Source organism: Microplitis mediator, chromosome 9, assembly GCF_029852145.1.
Source record: "Microplitis mediator isolate UGA2020A chromosome 9, iyMicMedi2.1, whole genome shotgun sequence".
NCBI lineage: Eukaryota > Metazoa > Arthropoda > Insecta > Hymenoptera > Braconidae > Microplitis > Microplitis mediator.
In genome coordinates this window covers 11,295,906-11,318,378 of record NC_079977.1, presented here as the reverse complement: position 1 = coordinate 11,318,378, position 22,473 = coordinate 11,295,906, and the positions used below count along the sequence as shown (strand labels likewise).

Genomic DNA, 22,473 nt, shown 5'->3' with positions numbered 1-22,473 from the left:
GCTAATTAAAATTGATATTTTAGAGTTAACCAATCATAATATTACAAGGTATAATAAATAAATTTATTACAAAGTATAATAAACAAATTTAAAAACGATAATTATAAATAAATTTAAACGACAAATAAATAATATAAGCTTAACGCCAATCAAAAAAATATAATGTTAATTAAAATTAATATTTTAAGTTAACAAATCATGATGTTATAAAGAATAATAAATAAATTTAAACATTTAAATTTAAAATATTGTTATAAGTAAAAATTTTACATGTGGATGGATGTGTGGGTGCGCACGCACATAGGCCCACATAGGGGTGTGCCCTTACCGCTTTCCTAAGGTGAAAATCTTAGAGAAAGGGAAAGGTCCCATAGAAACTGTGTTCCGATTGGACACAGTTTCCCCCAAACAATAGACGAAATAGGATCCGATAAGAAATTATAAAAAGGGTCGTTAAACAAAAAATAGTTAGTCCCGGACAAGTGGTCCATTGAGGCAGTGAAGTTCAAGTCACAGTGTCTTCACAAAATTTAAGTTACACTAGTTCCGTACTAGTTCAGCTTTATACAAGTGTTCTCACACTTAGATTTTATTTACGCTAGTTCCGTACTAGTTCAGTTTTATATACAGCGTCCTCACGCTTTTAGACTAGTTCTGTACTAGTTCAGTTTTATACAGCGTTCTCACGCTTTTACACTAGTTCCGTACTAGTTTATATTATACAAGTGTCTGCACACTTACATTATTAAGAGTTTTATTTAAATTAGTGGTTTTATAAGTTTAAATTCAACTGTTAAAGTGAATTGTCAGCAAAGGTAATACCTAGAGTCAGTGAAAATTACGATCGTACAAACATCCAGTTGCTGCGGCTATAGGTACTGTAATTTTTAAGTTTATGTTGTATTAAAATCAAGAACATTTCCAACACACGGAAATATCGTAAAAGTTGTATTGTATTCAAAATTCTATAGTCCTCTCTAGTTATTAGAACGAATCTTATTGTAAATTAGAGTCGGCTGACTAGCCACCTAATACTTTCAGAAAATAATATCAAGTTTATTGTATTCATATTATCGAATTTTTCAATTTTATAATATATAGTAATTTAATTTTACATCAAAAATCTTTTATTTCAACACACCTCCCAGATAAATACACTCAGTATGATCCCGGTCTATTGGTCGAAAGACTAGGGCCGAAAATAAAAATAATAATAATTTGTCCAAAATATTACGGTACAAGTTACCATTTCTAGACATAACAAAAGATAGGTTGCAATAATTTTTTTGTATTTTTTTTTTCAAAAAGAAAATGTAAAAACAAAAATTTTGAAAAAAACACGTCGCAATCCGTCGAATTTTGAAAAAGTTATAGCTATTTAAAATAAAAAAAGCCATTTTTTTTCAAAAATTTATAACTTTATTTCGGTTGGGTGAAACATTTTGAAAAAATTATGAGAAACGTTTTTGATGAGGTAGAAAAAGAGAAAAAATTTTCAGCCAAATCTAAAGGGGTTGGGATTAAAAGTGGTCGATTTGGCGTGGAATGCCCCATACATATGTGTATATATATATTGTAACGGATTTTTCACCACCAGGGATCTACTGGAGTGATGTCCGAGTACACTTAATATTTGGCAACCTTCTTTAAATTATTTAGAGTTGGGCGCCAGGTGATTTTATAATCATCAATAAACAATTACCAAAAATCGGCTCAGGGTGGTGGATCGGGGAAAGTTCGAAATTAACACAATAATGTATTCGTATATTGAACAGAAAACAAATTGATCGGTATCACGGCTAATTATCGGTAACAAACAAGTTATAAATTGCCGTTGTCAGCTTGACTCGATATGAACGAAATTGCTCATAAAAGTCGTAGTTCATCGAAAGACAAAGTCAGTTAATTCGTTTGACGAAATAGAAAGTTATTTTACTGTCCGGAGACACACATACAACGTAACTATCAACGAGTGATGTCAGCGTATTTTTACACGACTAGGCTGCGATTGCCGTGCGAATAAGACACAGATAATCCGTAATTGTCAGAAACGCTCGAATGAAATGAAATAAAATAAAATATCAAATGATTTTTATTTCGGTAATGCGTTCACATGCACTATCATACAATTATAACGCGTAATTAATTCATTAATTTTTAATTATTACACGAACGCGCTTCACTTGTTCATTAAAAATTCGATCGTACACTTTGTTCAGTTTTGCGCCGATGCTTCGGCTTGTTCACTTGGTCACGAAAGGCGGTTACTGTCGGTCGAAATTATTTCTATGTCGATTACGTCAATTACTTGATAATCACAACTCGGATTATTCTCAAAAGTCGTCAATCACTGTTCAAACGTCGGAATCAAAATTGTTTTTTTGGTCGGAGTCGAATTGTTCAAAAGATACATAAACGCGGCCGTTCAGTACGAAGTTTATCTCGGATCTCCCGTCACAATTCATGAGTTGGATCGATTGCTCGGTCGAAGTCGAAATTTTTGATTCTAGATGTCACTAGAATTTGCTCATCGGGTAACTTTTTAGTATATTCAAACTTCAAATAATGATGGACCACGGGTCGATGTCAAATTTTTCATCATGTTACAATATATATAGTGTACCATGAGAAATATTCGACGCTGACCCATGGTTTGAAAAGATTTAAAAACTATTCAAAGTTATCCGTCGATTCATAAATTTAGTGACATCTATGAGGAAAATTCGGACTTTGACCGAGTAATCGATCCAAGGATAGATTAAGCGGGAGATCTGGTTAAGACGTCGTACAAAACGGCCACGTTTTGTATTTTGAACAATTTGATTTCCGACTAGAAAGAACAATTTCGCGTCCCGATTTGTGAGAAATTACAAGTTTGATGTCAAAACAATTCAATCGTGATCTGTAGTTATGTGTGAACAATAATTCGAGTTTATTAAACAAGTAAGCAAGCCATAGCATCAGCACGAAAACTGATCAATGTGGATGACCGTTTTTCTGTACAAGTGCAGTACATTGAAGTGGATTTTGTTTTGTTATCTCGAATGTTAATTAATTACTTACGTGTCATAATTGATAGTGCAATCCAAACGCATCGCTGAAATACAATATTATTTTTTATCACTCATGCAATATAAGTGCTATCTTAGCGCACGCTCTTTTGTTCGCCAAATAGCTGTTTGCCCATTCAACTGTTTCCACGACATTTGTGTGCGTTAAACGATTATTTGCCGCACGCAGATAATCGTATAACCCACAAAAATGTCACGGCAACATTTGAATCATCAAAAAGCTAATTGCCGAACAAAACGGTGAGCACTAAAATAGTACTCATATCGCATTAATAACAAAAGAAAAGTATGTTTAATTCGTACGGTGTTGCCGATTACCCACACGAGCAAATAACCGGTCAGCTTTGCTCTTGGGGGCAATCGACAACTTACCGCACTAGTTGTACAATATACTATTATATATTATTTTATCTTATTTGAAAATTTTTGAGAATTACGGATTATCCGTATCTCATTCGTAACGACAGCCGAGCTTTTGCCGTAAAAAATACACTGACGCCACTTGTCAAGTATTTCGTTAATACGCATGTTGTATATGCATGTCAGGAAATGAAAATAAAGTAAGCGTTTATTTTATTTCGAAGGAATTGACTTTGTCTGTGAGATCAAGTATGATCATTTTGCGAGCAATTTCGATTATATTGAGTCAGCAGAAACCAGCAAAGTACATTTTTTTTATAAACCAATTGTTTGATATGTGATACCAATCAACTTATTTTGTTTCGTTCAATATACGTTACTTTGTTTTTGTTTAGTTCCGAACAATTATTATATTGTAATCTTAACTGCCTGAGCTTTCCCCAATTCACCACCCTGAGCCAAATTTTTTTTTCAAATTGTTATTTGGTGATTATTAAAACACCTGGCACTGAAGTGAAATAATTTGAACACGGTTGCCAAATTGAACGTGAACTCGGACATCACTCCGGTAGATCCCGGGTGGTGAAAAACCTGCCACAATATATGGGGCATTCCATACCAAATCAGCCACTTTTTGAGGTCACTATCTCCGATATTTTTGAAAAATTTATGTTTCGGTGGCTGATAAAGTAAGCTCTTATGAATTTTTTCAAATTTTTTTGACGACTCGTTACCGAGATACCGATATTTTTCAAAATACGAGGTTTTTTTTTGAAACGGTCATAACTTTGCGAAAAGTACACCAATCAGATCGTTTTTCTTTTGAAAATTCGTTTTTGAATATTCTTTCAAGAAAAAAAATACATTTTTATTTTTAATCAATTCCTCCAATGTTTATTTTGAGTTTTAAGCAAAAAAAAAAAACCTTTTCTCGAAATGTATGCCCCCTTTTTGGAAAAATTCTCAAAAAAACTTGGATGAATTTACAAAATTTTGAGACGAATCCGATCGTGGGCAAACAATTTGTTCTATTTTTTTTCTTAATTCGAAAAATTTTTTTTTCCCTATATATTATTTTTCGACTTAATTTGACCAATAAACATTCTCAGATCAGTCTATTTAGCTGGTATGATTTTTTTTAAATACTGTGCCGTTCGGGCTATACTATTTTTTTTAGTTTTTCTACTCATTCAGTAAATGAATTTTAAGAATCAACTAAGAACTGCTTATGAGTTATCTTTATAACCTAGGAGAGGTGGCACTTGGCCTTTGGGCCTTATTGGGACAATAGCCAATAAGGAAAAAAAAACCCAGGAAAGGATAGTAAATGAAATTGATCCGCATTGAAACCCCAAAGTAATAATTATTACTTTGTTTAAACAATGTTTATTTTTTTTGACGGCTAAACAATATGTGAATTTTAAATTCAGTTGAATTTGAGTATTGTTTTAAAAGTAAACTTCCGTAGTCATTTGGTATCACACAATGAAGTATTAGAATTCCTTTTATAGTTACTGTTCTATTAAACTTTATTGTGTGATATATAATGAAGATGGAAGTTTACTTGTAAAACGATTCTCGAATTCAACTGAATTTAAAATTCAAAAATTGTTTAAGAGTCAATAAAAATTCATCCAAGTTTTTTTGAGAATTTTTCCAAAAAAATCGAAGGGGGTATACATTTCGAAAAAAGGTTTTTTTTCTTTTGTTTAAAACTCAAAATAAACATTGAAGGAATTGATTAAAAATAAAAATGTATTTTTTTTCTTGAAAGAACATTCAAAAACGAATTTTCAAAAGAAAAACGATCTGATTGGTCTACTTTTCGCAAAGTTATGATCGTTTAAAAAAAAAACCTCGTATTTTGAAAAAAATCGGTATCTCGGTAACGAGTCGTCAAAAAAATTTGAAAAAATTCATGAGAGCTTACTTTATCAGCCACCGAAACATAAATTTTTCAAAAATATCGGAGGGGGTGACCTCAAAAAGTGGCCGATTTGGTATGGAATGCCCCATATATACATAAACTTTTGAACTGATGGCATTGTTCGGCATTTCTTGACTAAACGAATCGTACTACAGTAAAAGCCTTTGAAAATTGCGACATGTGACCCTCCGCAATACTTAGATCAGAAGTACCATTTGCGGTCACTGCTTCATTTTTAGAGATTTTATGCTTTATTTTAACTAATGAAAAAGTAACAGTGTGATAAAAGTATCTTGGCTCGCATTTAGAAAATTAATTGTGCCATTGCGTTTGTTACAAATTATTTTATTTAAATTATTCAAGTGTCCAAAACTGGTCCAATAGTGGCAAAAAACAGTGCCTATACCCCATTTTTAACAGAAATATACTTAAAAATACCTACAAAGAGTCGTAATTTTTACCACTCTTAATATGAGTAATAGTCTAGTCAAAAAGTGAGTTTTCTGCGAAAAATCGTTGTACTACACGTTGTTTCTGGATTTTCTTGTCACATTTATACTCACCAAACAGATTATTCAACAAACAATTCATACTATTTGCACATTTTTTCTCTGGCTGTGATACGGTAAGCTCTATTTTCCATAAAGGCAAGAAATTCTTTTTCACGCAAGTTTGATAAAAAAATTGTGAAAAGTTCCGTAAATGCCTTCTAGGCTGCACTATCGGCAAAAATTTTGAGTTTTTGCTTTGACAAACGTTAAGTAATAAATTGAAAAAACCAAAACTAAAAGAAAACAGCAAAAATAACACAAATTATTGGCGTTAGATAAGAATATAACGTCAATGAAATCCAGAAAATGTACCCTTAACCGTGTAATAAATTGAACAAATAAAAAAAAAGATAAACAAGTAGAATTAAAAATCTAAAAAAATTATTCTTGAGTAGTCCAACAATTACTCTATACAATTGTCCAGAATCATAAAAGCCGTAACTTCAATAATTTAAGACGCGTTTTCATTTGTTTCTCTATTCGCACTCAAGTGGATAAACGGTACTATCTTTGTTGCACTTGTACAGTAAATGGAAACTTCGTCCAAGCTTTTCTCGTAAACAAATGGAAGTTGTCAAAAAATTGAAGTGCACTTCGCTAGTTCATAGAGTAAAGCATCTGGTCTGTGTCTTTATTTAGCGTTTAGGGTTTTTATCTCAGAGAAAAGCTTGGACAAAATTATCTGAAAACGGTTCTTAAAAGATACAATTATTTTAAAATTTAAGTAATGCATTTTTTGATAAATAAATGTTTATAAAAATTTAACCATAATAGATATCGAGCATGTAAAAATTTCATTATATAAATCAATAAATTGTCTAAAAGATCATCTTGAATGTCAAAGACCGTAGCATCAATAGTTTAGAAGTTATAACAATTTATAAGTTGATAAAATAATTGACCGCTTCAACTTTGATGGGGTAAAGTATTTTAAAATTCAATAAAAAATGGAAAAAAGTTTTTTTTTACAACTTTAATTTACATGGCAGAATTTGTAATTTTTTAAGGGGGTTAGGGACGTACAGTCTGTTCACTGCGTTTTATCTCACAACACATATATATAGATATACCATAGTACGTGACTTGAGAAGGATTTATTTAGCTCGAGACTGTACCTTCATAAAATGTAACAAGCTTTTACTAGTGATTTAATGACATTTAGCTTACCGAAATAATCTTTTATGCATTAAATAACTAAATTATTATCAAATAATTGATAATTTATTTTAAATTTAGATAAAATAATAATATGACAGAGTGTTCAGCTTGCCAAGTCTGGCCGCACCTAAGTATTATAGACGAATATTAGGGCGCCACGGGAAAATGTACTTGGCCTTCCAGAACCGGATGTTAATTTAATTTTTATTTAGAAATCAGGGTCATTGTAAATTTTTACTTCGTGAGAGAGGAGAGGACTGATGAACAGGCTGAAATAAATTTATTTAAAATTTAATTTTAATTTTACTTGAAGTAAGCACCTTGCTTTGAATTTATTTTCCCTTCTATAACAGTTAATAATCTTATGACAAACTAATTTGCGTCTTTTAGACATTTTTTCACTCTTCCACACACACACACGTATTTTAAGCGTCTTCCGGACGTAGTACACTCACACACACTCTCGTTGAAAAACCGTCCACCGGACGTTAAACCTTATTCCTTAATTTCTACTTTTAAAAAACCGTCCACAGGACGTTAACCCGCATTTTCTTATTTCCTAGTGTCCAGCGGACATATCTTAAACCTAACTTAAATTTTTGTCCACCGGACCTACATCACAGTCATAGTTTCCTTTTACCTCACATTAATTGGACGGGATTTACTTCCGAAAACGAGACCCCTTATTTTAACTTGTAACTCTCCCACAATCTTCGTTTTTGTGTATAAGAAAGCTACCCGAGTGAATTTATTGTCGATGGAGCCGAATAAGCCACCATTTTGATGTTTACACTATACTAACACACATCACGTGCTCAAAATTCACAAACCCATTAACTAACTGATAAATTCATTAATAATTTGATCGCCAAATTATGAGTTAACTAAGTTGCTAATTTACCAATAACAATCTTTAACGAATAAATTCATTAGACTCCGACCAATGCTAGGTTTCATCCCGGATGTGATGGTGGAATCGTCAGTGAGGCACCTCCATTACATCCTGCCTCAGACCTAACACTGAAGTTACCACAAAATTATAAATGGGTTGGACCTGTCACGCCACCGTCCATCGTACGGTTTAAATAAAATTGATCATTAAGTAAAAATTTAATTTTATAGAGTTATTGATTATCGATAAATCAACAACGCCATCTAGTGCACAAATTCCCATTTACTACATCTATTCGTCTCCATCAGCAACTTAGATGTTCTGCGCTCGTTTTTATATGTTACTGTGAGACTTTTACAGTATATTATAAAACAATTGATGAGGTCTCGTATTCTAAAGTATATCCAATTTTAGTTTTGAAAATGTATATGTGTGTGTGTGTGTTTTGTTCACGTGTAAATGTGCTTGCGTGTGGGTGGACACACATACGCACACATATGTACACATACACATGAGAGAGCATCCACCTGTAGTGGGAGTTCAGACGAAGCTCTCTGGAAAATCTAAGAGTGAGGGTAAGGGCCCAGAGAATTGGACACCTAATTGGTCACGGTTTTCCCCCAATTGAGGTCAACTGGAACGCCCCGAAAATCGAGACCCGAAAAATTGGTCGTGCGAACTCTCTCTTTTGACCAGGATCTCCTAGTGTGCGGATCATAAATCAAACTTAGGTTCAGTGGCCGGGTTCACCCGGGTTCCTTTACGTAGAACGGACAAGTATATTTTTGATTAGAGTCAGTGAGCATTGTACTAAAGGTTCTTCAAGTATATCCTTTTATTAAAATATTTTTGCAACGGTAAATACTGCAAGGTGAAGACCCAGGTATGTCAATAAATATTTAGTATAAAATACCACAGATAAAATTTTGTAAGAGACTAAGAAATAGTCTGGTCACGAATTATTATACTTGAATTTATATGGGAATAATTAAATTTTGTAAGAGACTAAGAAATAGTCTAGTCAAGAATTATTATACTTGAATTTATATGGGAATAATTATTTTTTGTAAGAGACTAAGAAATAGTCTGGTCACGAATTATTATGCTTGAATTTATATGGGAATAATTAAATTTTATAAGAGACTAAGAAATATTCTGGTCACGAATTATGACCCGTATGGAAAAGCTATATATTGTTAAAAGTATATAATAAAATATATGGTGAATATGTGATAAATATATAGCGGCAAAAATATCTATATTGAAAAATATATGTTTTTTACATATATTGGATTATATATTTATCATAATATATTTACTTGTATATAATGTTTTGTATTTTTCTATATATATTATCTCATATAATGCTCAATATATTCTTATCATATATGGAAAGTATATATACAATTTATAAGTATAATATAATAAACTTGATGTATATATCCATATATTTTGACTCATATAATTAGTGGTATATGGTCTCTATATAATTGATTATATATGAAAGAATTTATATGATTAAATATATGGTTCGCGGTATATTGGAAATATATTTTTCCAGTATATTAAAACTTATATTTTTCGCAATAACCTAAGAAAAGTAAAAAAAGTGCCATATATTTTACAATATATTGGAAACCATATATTTTGCAATATATTGGAAAACATATATAAAAAATATAAAAAATACCATATATTAATTAATATACTACTTTCAATATAATATATCAATATAAAAAAGATATATTAAAATATATATGTAAAAAATACATAAAAAGTCCTATATTGATAAATATATTGATAATATATTCTAGCAATATATTTTTTTTCAATATATTATCATATATTAATTCGGCAAAAATATAAATATTATTTTATATATTGTACAATATATCACATTATAATATTCATATATTTCATCATATATGTTTTCACATATAAAGTTTTATCATGTGGGGATACTTGCATTTATATGGGAATAATAAATTTTGTAAGAGACTTTAAGAAATAGTCTGGTCACGAATTTTTATAACAAAAATTGTATTTGAATAATTAATTATTGTTAAGTGCCGTTTATCATTTTTATTCGGTTTAATATTGTATTTGGATAATTGATTTTATTACGTGTTGTTTAACACTTAATATTGCGTTTGAAATTGTAATTGAATAATTTTTAATAGTTCAATTTTTGTAATAGTTATTTAGCAAACTATAAACTATTGTACGGTTTTTACAATATATTTATTAAATTTAAACCGAGAATTTATCATTTAATTTAACCTTCACCAACAATATTATTAAGACAAAAACCTCTGGAGTTCCCGGTCTATAGGCTTCAGCTTGGACTAAATATTCACAAAAACTTAAATAATTACGTACCAATTTTGGACGTAACATCTATTTGTTCATAACAAATTTTCAAACAATTAATGTCAAAAATTTTTTAGCCAAGCTACTAAACGCAATATATTAATACAAAAACAACCAAAATTAAAGATTTAGGAAAAAATTTTTTTTTTTAAGATTAGCCGGATATTTCAATTTTTGATAACTTTGAAAAATCATTATAAACGCATGAAAAAACTTTTATAAACGTTTACAACGGAATCTTGTTCATTATTTATATAACAAGAGCTCCCAAAAGAAAAAAAATTTATAGACACATTTTTTAAACTTTTGTAAGAGATTTTATCGAAACTCAATTCTCCGAAAAATATGTTAATTAACAATTAAATAACTTAAACAAAAATCAAGCTGAAAATTTTTTTGTTTGTGGGGCTATGTTTCTTCAAGTATTGAGATGACACTATATTTTATTCAGATTTTTTAATTGATATTGAATGTGATAAAAAAACTCTTTTGTGCTGTATACTTTGCTTGGCGGCAACGCCTAGGCACCGGAACGGCCGCGCGGAGCCCAACTTTCAACATTAAATTAAAATTATAAATCATGGAGCTACAACTCGGAGAGCCGAGACTTATTGTACTCAAATTTTTTCCTCTTTTAGGATAATTTTTCAAATTTCAGGTATCTTTCATGTTCTTAAAGTTATAGATACAAAATGGAGGCTCCTTTTTTGTCTCTTCGTTTTTTGTTTACAACAAATCAAATTTTTAATGACGGATAAGTTAAAAAATACTCATTTCTTAGAATTATATTCTGAATCCCATGCACCAACCACCATAGTTTTAAAAGAATATTAACGATTTTTCGCAGAAAACTCACTTCTCGACTAGACTTTAGGTTCCGACTTAAGTTAGACAGAACTTGGTTCCGAAAAAAAACATCGAAATTAACAAGTTCATAACATAATGAAATTCCAATTGGCTTGAATTATACATTGACATTATAAAACTTGTTGCTTCAACTGCAACATCATGATTGTTTTATAAACTCTCAAAACTACGGTATGGATTGTATCTTTTTGTAGTTTTGAATTTGAATAGCGTTTTCTCTTTCCGAGTATTGTTCGTTTTCACTTAAATGCAAGTCAATCACATTTACTTTTAGCTTCATGCTTTTGTTTATCGTATCCTTTAATGTAACTATATTCTTACCATTTTCTAATAGTTTAAACCAATGTTTAAGAACTTCAAGCTTTAAGGTATTTTTTAATTCCTGCTCACAAAATTGAAAATTTCTAAGAAAACGAAAGTTCTTATTTTCGGTTCCATGGTCGAAAATCAAGTTTTTATTTTTAAGTTATTAAAAAATTGTACAACAAAATAATAATGAAATTTTAAGAAAACCAAACTTTTTGTTTCAGAGTAAAGCAATGTGGGTGATTCAAATAATACCCATAATAGCTTGTATTAGAACTTCATTTCCCTTACCTCAGAATGATAACTTAGATGATTTATTAATCAATGTCTTTGGACGCAATCCCAATATGCAGCAACAAAATAATACGGCACCGAACATACTACCATCAAAGGTTCCACAAAATATGGGATTGAGTGCATTAATAGATGAAGTATTCAATGCTAACACTACCGGTATGAATAAAGGTGACAAGATTACAGGTGATGAAGTTTCTAGTGTAAATGATGACCAAAGTTTATTAACTAATGACTGTGAATGTGTACCTTATTATCAGTGTCAAAATAATAGTATTGTCGATGATGGAGTTGGCTTAATCGATATCAGGTATTACAATTTTTATTAAAAATACGTAAAATATCAGTTCGAGAGCATTTTGGTTAAAGTCGTAAGGTTCATTGCGTGTCTGAGTTATTTAGATTATGTGTCAAAACCTTTCTCCATTAGTGGTAACTATATTCAGCTACGCTAAACAAACCTAGCCAATCAAATCCGATTTTGAAAAAAAAATAACAGTATAAACTTGTAAATCCACTTCGTGACACGAAAAAAAAAAACTTTTCTTTTTTTTATGTGCAACTTTATACAAATAAGTATGATTCCAAACTCGACTTTATTTTTAAAAAAATGTCATCTGGCAGCCAGAATAGAAGTAAATTTCTCTAAAGACATTTTAAAAGTTTTGAATTCTCATGAAAGCTATAAAATCTATTGTTAACCGAAAATCAAAGCAAAGAAACTGAAAACCGGTTGACCCCCACGAGACAACCTTAAAGCTTCCCGATATTTCCAAGCTTCCAAAGCTCAAAGACATTTTACTGGTAAATTTTCCAGCTTAAGAATCTGTTAGACCGATAGACATACATTTCACAGAAAATAAATTATATTTGTATGACGGGATTTTTGGAAAAAATTCAACTATTTCAGCATTCTTAATGGCAATTCGAAGAACGCATTAAGGCTTGGAACTGACTACGTTTTAAGGCAAATTAGGCAACTGGTTTATAAGTTGATTCAAATCCACCAGGGCTAGCTCATCGAAAAATTCGATTTTCCGTTTGAATAACACGGGAAATTTTTTTTTTTACTTTGAATGTTTTTAACTTGTTAACAGATCAATAGATCGAATTGACTAATACATATTTTTGTAGGAAATTGAACGCTCTACAAAAAAGGTCTCTTATCATTTTTTGATAAATCTATCTGTCCGAAAGTTATTAGAGATCTAAGTAAAGTTAGAGATCTTTTCCTTTTTCCAGCGAAACTATCAGACTTATCATAAAATGTCGTGAGATCTTTTTCGTTGACAATTTTATTCTCTACAAATTATTATCATTAAAGTTTTTTCAAATTCCGCATTGTTTTCTAGTTATTTTCATTTCAATGTCAAGCTCTTGAAATCGATGAGAACACTACTTTTTTAAGAACTTAAAATCAAAATGAAAATAACTAGACAACAATGTAGAATTTGGAAAAACTATACAGATAATAATTTGTAGAGAATAAAATTTTCAGCAAAAAATACTTTACAAGATTTTATGATGAGTCTGATAGTTCGCCGAAAAAGTGAAAAGCTCTCCAACTTTACTTCGAGTTCTGATAATTTTCGAACAGATAAATTTATCAAAAAATTTATAAGATACCTTTTTTGTAGAGCGTTCTATTTTCTACTAGAATATGTATAACTCAATTCGATCTGTTAATTTGTTCACAAGTTAAAAATGCTCAAAGTTCAAAAAAAATTTCCCGTGTTATTTAAATGGGAAATCGAATTTTTTGATGAGCTAAGCCGCTACTGGACTTACACCTTTTAGCCCACCGGCATAATTTCTTATTTTCTATATACTACCAGAATCTCTGGTATAGCTGTAAAAAAAATGTAGCCTTAAAATGACACACCCTAATATATATATTAGGGTGCTTCATTTCAGAGCAACATTTTTTTTTTAAGTGCTTGTGGAAAAAATCATAGTTCAACACAGAAAAAAAATTTTCGCGGAAGAAAAAACATTCTATGTCGATTACAGACCTAGCTCATCGAAAAATTCGATTTTCTCATTTAAATAACACGGGAAAAATTTTTTTTTTAGATTTAAGTATTGTTGACTCATTAAACAAATCAATAGATCGAATAGACTAATACATATTTTCGTAGGAAGTTGAACGCTCTACAAAAAGGTCTCTTATCATTTTTCGACGCTGGATTTCAACAGACTTTACTGATAATAATTTGTAGAGAATAAAATTATCAACAAAAAAGATTCTACAACATTTTGTGATAAGACTGATAGTTTCGCCGAAATAGTAACAAGATCTCCAACTTTACTTCGAGCTCTAATAACTTTGGAACAGATAGATTTATCGAAAAACGATAAGAGACCTTTTTGTAGAGCGTTTAATTTCCTACAAAAATATTTATTAGTTTATTCGATCTATTAATTTGTTTAATGAGTAAACAATACTTAAAGCTAAAAAAAAATTTTTCCCGTGTTATTTAAATGGGAAAATCGAAATTTTCGATGAGCTAGGTCTGTAATCGACATAGAATTATTTTTCTTCCGCGAAAATTTTTTTTTTGTGTTGAACTATGATTTTTTCCACAAGCTGTCACGATATTTAAATATCGCGGCATCTTCGCATTAGGTCGGAGAGGGGCAACAGATGGCAGCACACGTTGCTCAACACGTCTCAACTATCATTATTATTATCATTACTATTATTATTATTATTTTATTTTATTTACTGTGTCCTTATTACTTGTTTAATTTCCTAGGTAAAAATTGCGGCTAAATCAGTAAAATTTACTGAACTTTATAAACTTATAAATGGATTTTATAGCCGCCGGGACAAATAACTGCGCATTTATTTATTTGATTATATGACTACTATTATTATCATTATTTTGGTTGGTTGACGCATGCGCGTCAACGCAACAGTTGGCATCAGTAAATTTATTTATTATAAATAAATTTACTGGTTTTATAAATAAACCAATGCGAGATTTATCGGTAAAATGATGTTAATAATTGGCTCTGAAATGTGCGAATGGTCATTTAATGTCGGGAATGGGCAAATTACACTAAAACAAGTCATGCATCATGTTGATGTTGGTGAGAAAAATTAACATGCGACAGGTATATTTCTCCATTGGTCTGAGTGAGAAAAATTATAAGATGGCGTCGGCCGAAGTGCCGGCGTGAGAGACACGTGCTGCCTTGGTCAGACGTGGATAATCACTTGTGAGAGCAAGGTGTGTTGCTGGTGCCATAAATTATATTTTATTGAGACGCCATTTGGGCATATTTGCATAAGTGAAATGTATTGGCCATTTGGCAAGTAAAATTGTTGAGTATTTTTGCAATAATCATTGTTGACAGTATTAATAAACACCAATGGAACCTGTCAGCATTATCTATTACGACGAAGACTGTAAGTACCTTTGTGCTTATTACATTGGCGTGTAATTTATCCCGCGTCGGTGGCTATTCGTATATCTCTCACGTGAGAGTGAGAGAGAGCGCACTGCTTACAGTAAAGTCCAGTATAGATATATATATTTGCGTACTTGTTTGTCCCGGCGATAAATTTTTATCCAAAACTTGGAAGTTATTTATTATTATTATAATATTAAATAATTATTGGTGACCGATTATATGAGTTGACGGTAAATAATTAATGATATTTACAATTATTAATATTATATTATTAAGTAATTATTGGTGACCGTTTATATGTCTTGACGGTAAATAATTAATAATATTCACATTTATTATTTATCATTATGAATATTATTGGGTATGATTTATTGTAGTGCGGTAGATATTTACAATTAATTAATTATTATCTGGGAAACATTTTGATTTCATGCGATAATCTTATTTGGTAATTATTATTTATTATTTTTGTGGTAAATATCTACTCGTATGTGAATTATTATTTGTAATAAGTATTTACTATTTTGAGATATATTTTCCAATCATTTATATATCATCAGTGTTTCGGTATTATTGTTGCGTCAAATATTTACTCTGGTAATTATAATTTTGTGATCATTTCGTATTATTGTGCTTTGATTATTACAATTATTGAATTATTATTTATACACACTGGTGATTATTAGCTGTAACTATTTACAAGTATTACCAGCGATTATTATTACGAGCAGTAAATAGTTACAAGTGCTCAAAGCATTAAACATTTAAGCGTGTTATATAATTATAATTTGTGAGAAATTTATATTTGTGTGCACAATAATTATTACTTATAATTATTTATATTTGTTGATGTTACGTGCGAGTGATATCAAGTCGTACGTTGTGTACAAATATTGTTTGCGTTCTTTGACTATTGGGTAAAATTTATGTTGAAGTGAACTGTTATTATTTACATTATTGTTTATTGGTTTTATATACCCGCTGAAACATTATTATAATTTAAAATATATCTGGATGTTAAATGGCTACCAACCCGGGATTTATTAAATTTTAGTATTTATTTATTGCATACTATCTCTTTCTTGCTATCCTTTTCCAACACCTGAAACTACTCTCTGATTTTATTATTTCATTTTTCATTTTCATTTCTTTATTTATTGTTGATTATATTTTGTTCGTGGGGGTACACGAACTGTCCCCCGATTCGGTTATCTAACCCAGCCTGGGAAGAGCTGTCTATCCAGTGGGGATCGTGGGCATCTCCAAAGGATAAATTTTTGTTTGTTATTATTTTTATTTTCAGTTTTACCATCGGTGGGCCATAACGGCTATTTTGCACACACCACACTCCGCCGTGGGTTGTGACGAATAGTAGTGAACGTTATAAAGCACTTAAAAAAAAACTGTTGCTCTGAAATGAAGCACCCTAATATATATATATATATATATATATATATATATATATATATATATATATATATATATATATATACATACATACTGTAACATGAGGAAAATTCGACATCGAGCCGTGGTTCAAGACTATTTGAAAAATAATGAATCGTTATCCAATTGGTGAGCCAATTCTGATGACACCTATGAGCAATAATTTCGACTTCGACTGAGTATCGATCCAACGCTTGAAAACCAGAGATTCGGGATAAACTCCGTACTGAACGGCCGCGTTTTTGTATTAGAACAAATTCGACCATTAATTCGATCGTTTACCACTAATTCTACCCGACCAAAAGAACAATTTGACTTCGAAAAAATAGAACAATTCCGAATAACGACTGTTTAGAACAATCCTAAGTTTCGATCACGACCCGTCGAATTAACCGATAGTGCAATAAATTGCGAGTGAATAGTAAACCGACCACTGTGAACAAGCCGAAAGATCGGCATGAATCTGAACAAAGTGTACGAGTGACTTTATTATTGAACAAGCGAGACGCGTTCGCGTAGTAATTATTAATTAAATACTTAATTGCGAGTGATAATTTTATGATAGTGCAATTTAACGCATCACCGAAGTAGAATCTTCTTTCTATATAATTTTATTTTATTTCAATCGAGCAATTCCGAGAATTACGGATTATTCGTGTCTTATTCACAACAGCAGTCTTGTCAGCTCACCGTGTAAGAATACTCTGACGTCACTCGTCAAATATTTCGTTAATACTTACACTGTATGTGTGTCTCCGGACAATAAAATAAAGAATTTTTTTTGTATTTCGACAACCGACTGTTTTCTTGGAGCAACGAACTAACTTTTTTGTTTTGATCAAGTACAAGTTTTACGAGCAATTTTATTTTCGTTTATATCGAGTCAAGCCGACAACGGCAACTTATATTTTGTTTGTAACCGATAATTTTTGTGATAACGATCAATTGATTTTCTGTTTAATATACGACTAACTGTTTTTGAAATTCTGATCAATTATTTATCGTAATCTTAAGTGCCTGACCTTTCCCCGATCCGCCACCCTGAGCCGACATTTGTTTATTGGTGTATTTGGACCTCACTCCGGTAGATCCCCGGTGGTAAAAAACCCGTTACAATACATATCTAAGCTATTGAGTGGATGGTGGTTTTTGACTCCACTAGGTAAAATAAGATATACAGGGTAATTCAGAATTAGTTTCACAGCGAAAAAATTTCAGTAACGGAGATAATTCTGAGCGTGAAGTTGGTGAACCATTTTTTCTCAATTTTAGTATTTTGGGAGTTATTGAATATTTAAATTAACCAATGAGAGACGAGCTTTTGAATTTAAAAAATAATACAACCGAATCAATAATAAGTTTGGCAACGTCGCACAGAGCCAATTTAACATCGTATTTATGTCAAGCTAATTATTATTTGTATAATAACTTAAAAATATTTGAACACTGTCAAGGTACCACGTGTCTAATTAACCCTAACTTCGGTTCGAATTGATATTTGTGAATTGTATGTTTGATAGGCTATAACTATGATAATGCAATGGTGAATTTTTTGGGCGAATTTTTTTTTTGTGTTGAACTATGATTTTTTTCACATGCACTAAAAAAAAAATGTTGCTCCGAAATGACGCACCCTAATATATATATATATATATATATATATATATATATATATATATATATATATATATATATATATATATATATATATATATATATATATATATATATATATACATAGTATATATATACATATATATATATATATATATATATATATATATATATATATATATATATATATATACATGGGGCATTCCACGCCAAATCGACCACTTTTGAACTCGACCCCTTTAGATTTGGCTGAAAATTTTTTCTCTTTTTCTACCCCATCAAAAACGTTTCACATAATTTTTTCAAATTTTTTCACCCAACCGAAAAAAAGTTATAAATTTTTGAATAAAATGGCTTCGTTTGTATAACATTTGTATAACTTCAATACTAATATTCATAGACAATGCCCGTAAAAAGTATCTGAAAGCTTGGCTAATAATCTTTAATTTATGACCATAAGCTATATGTTTTAACTTTTTCTTCCAATAATTTGATAGCGTTGAAATTTTTAATGAAATCAAAAAATGTTGGAAATATGGTTTTCATTTCACATAACTGAAGCATTTTACATTATAATCCAATTCCGTCAGTTGTATTTTATTGTGAAGAAAATAACCAGTAAATTTCACAGCTATTTTATATTTTAAGAGGATTTCTTTTATCACTAATGATGTTTCAAACGTATTTGTACGTCCTATAATTATTACTGATCTTGCCATCGTAATAGCAATTACAATTATGTTCTCATACTAATTAAATTTTCTATACTTTGTTTACGTGAAGGTTAGTTTGGTACATTACCTACGTAATGATTTGTCAAATCAACTATCTGAAGTTCTCTATCGAAAATAGACGTTGTCTTTTTTTACCCTCACTCTTAGAAAACGAGCCTAATTTCAAATCATGACTATACACTAATATGAATCACAAGATATGTACGTATGAAACTTTTTATATAGATTAATTGGTAAATCTACCTTCCATTTCGGCTGCCAAATGTCCTTTTTTTTCTTACTTTGTTGAGAACAAAGGAAAAATAAAAAATATAATAATATTATTTTTTGTAAAGAAGCTGACAAGACAGCTTCGTGAATCTTGTCCGAATAAATTTATGAAAGAATTCAAAATTGAAGTTTTCTAATTAGATGATATATTTATTATTTATTTAAGGTTTAAAAACTTTTGAGATAATTGGATTTTCATGAAAAAATGAAAAAGAAAAAAAAACTATTTCAGGAAATCAGAGTCTAAAAGATTTTTTTCAACTTTATTGACTAAAACCCAATTACTATTGAGAAATTTTCAATTCATTTATGATCCTAAGTCGAAATACATTTATTTCCAAACAATTCGATATATGATTAAGTAATCAACATTCAAAATTGAGAAAGTTCTACCTGTTAATGCAAAAAAGTATTTTTCTACTATTTCTGTTGTCATAGCTATTTTTAAAAATTGTAATCTACGTTTTAAATAAAAATTGTGAAAAGATTTTATAAACATGCTTAAATTGTATCTATAGATAATGTTTTGTACAAATATTAATTACTTCAATTTCTACAGGTAACCGATAGTAATAGGGTATTTTGGACTCTCCTGATTTACGCCCGAAATATCATTTTTGGGAGCAATAAAAAAATGAGAGCCAGACAGTTTTAAATTACTTACTAAAAAATTATATTTTTGTTGCTAAAATTTTTGTGTATAGCTGCGATTTTCAACCACAGATTATCGTCCTCATTCAGCAACACATTATCCCACACATTGAGCCACACATTCAGCCGCACATTGACCCAAACATTTAGCCACATATTTAGCCACACATTGACCCACAAATTCTCCCACTCATTCAAACACACATTCAGCCACACATAGACCCACACATTATCCCACACATTGATCCACACATTGATCCACATTATATCCCACACATCAGCCATGCAATGCCCTACATTTACTTTTCCACATTGATCCATACATTTTCTTTTAGATAATTCTTTACATTTATTTAAACTTTATTTTACACGGACAAATGGAAGGTCAGCAGTTTTCGTTAATTATAATTTAAATTTTTTTAAAATTTACTTTTAATACTTAATTATTTTATACTTTTTTAAAATAACTTTGAAGGTGTATGTTTTATTTTTAACTTCCTGGTGAGAAAATCAGAAATTTTCGAAAATTCGGGAAGTTATTGGTTTTACCTCGACTTTCGAAAATCGAGTTCATAAGATGTCGACGTTTTGAAGTCCTGGGAAGCTATTCTGACTATTTTCAGAAGGATGTCCGAGTGTCTGTATGTATGTATGTGTGTGTGTGTGTGTGTGTGTGTGGGTGTGTGTAGGTGTATAAATGTATACTCTTTGTATCTTTTTAATGAATTGACCGATCGAGATGGTCGAGGTGGCAATCGAAAGAGTTTGTTGGCCGTCAGCATTTCTGAAAATTTCAAATCGTTCGATCAAATCGACTCTAAGATATAGGAGAAATACAAAAAAAATTTTTTTTTTCAAATTTTTCAGAAATGGCTCGATTGATCAATTTCAAAATCTAATCAGCACTAGAATTTAATGAAACGCGTCAATTGCCGCTTGAGCCATTTCAATCGGTTCATTTATTCGAGACAAACTGTTAACGGAAGAATTAAAAAAAATTTTTTTTTTTAGTTTTTTTGAAATTTCTCGTTAAACGACTCATGAATCAATTTAAAAATTTAATCAGCTTGAGAACTTGCTAAAACTCGTCGATTGCCACCTCAACTGTCTCAATCGGTCAATTCGATTGAGAGATATCGTTGGAGAAAAAATGGTTAGAAACGGTTTTTTTTCGAAAACAACGGCTTACAAAAGTATTTTCAAGCTCGATGAGCTCGAAAATGTATTCACGGCAACGTTTTCGAGCTCGAGGAGTGGGAAGTTGTAAGGATGACCCGCAGGATCAACCGATAGACCGATTTTTTTCTTTGGGTGTCGGAGTGTAATGCACATTTGTGTTACAGTTATTTGGAACACTTCATGACCGCTACATCCGGCTAGTGTCCGGTGCTTAACGAATTCTGTAAATAATAACTATTAATTTCAACGTCTTATATTTTACTAGAATTATTAATATTATTCTTACTGCGTTTAAACCATCGCCTATTATCTTTCAAAATGGAAATACATTTTATTCAGAACTTTTCACTATGAAAATTGAAAACTAAAAAAAAATTTTGTCTATCGGTTGACCCTGCGGGCAAGCCCCAAAACTTCCCGCTGTTTTCGAGCTCCTTGAGCTTGAAAACATTGTTGTGGATTCATTTTCGAGCTCTTTGAGCTCGAAAATACTTTTGTGTGCCATTGTTTTCGAAAAAAACCGATTTTAGCATTTCTTTCTCCCACGATATCTCAGGAACGAATTGACCGATATTGATCGTTGAGGCGGCAATCGGCGTATTTTATTGAGTTCTAGAGCTGATAAAATTTTGAAGTTGTTTGGTTCAGTTGTTTCGAAGATATTCGCGAAAAACCGTATTTTACCATTTCTTTCTCCCGCGATAACTCTCGAAAGAATTATCTGATTGAAATGACTAAGGCGGCAATCGACGCGTTTTATCAAGTTCTAGAGCTGATTTAATTTTGAAGTTGATCGTATAAGTCGTTTCTGAGAAAACCATGAAAAACTGAAAAAAAAAAAATTTTTTTTTTCGTAATTCGCCAATATTATCGAATCTACTTGATCAAATGATCTGAAATTTTCAGAAAAGCTAATAGCCAACAAGCTCTTTTGATTGCCGCCTCAATCATTCAAATTGGTTCATTAGTTCAAAAGTTATAGACCGGTCACACACATACGCACGCACACACACACACACACACACACACACACACACACACACATACATACATACAGACACTCGGACATCATTCTGAAAATAGTTTGAATAGCTTCCTAGGACCTCAAAACGTCGACATCTGATGAAATTTCGATTTTCGCGAATCGGGGTGAAAACAATAACTTCCCAATTTTTCGAAAATCGTCGATTTTCTTAGCGGGAAGCTAAAAAAGATGTTTTTGGTTCCTGTGCGATTTTTGAAAATCGATATCTTTAGATCTCAACCTTATTAAAGTCTCATGAAGCTATGATGACTATTTTCAAACAAACGTACCTGTGTGTGTGTGTGTCTAGTTTATAAACTTCTTTGTCCGACGATATTTTTG

General features: G+C 30.9%; 1 protein-coding gene across 3 annotated transcripts in view; it reads left to right on the top strand.

Annotated features, from left to right (window-relative positions):
* LOC130674949 (phenoloxidase-activating factor 2-like) overlaps window positions 1-22,473 on the top strand; it is a 318,231-nt gene that overhangs the window by 50,881 nt on the left and 244,877 nt on the right. For all 3 annotated transcript variants that reach the window (XM_057480397.1, XM_057480395.1, XM_057480396.1), the window contains one exon: window positions 11,727-12,106. In XM_057480397.1, coding sequence (XP_057336380.1) covers window positions 11,736-12,106 — 371 coding nt within the window. In that variant the 5' untranslated portion in view covers window positions 11,727-11,735. The remainder of the gene's footprint in view (window positions 1-11,726; window positions 12,107-22,473) is intronic.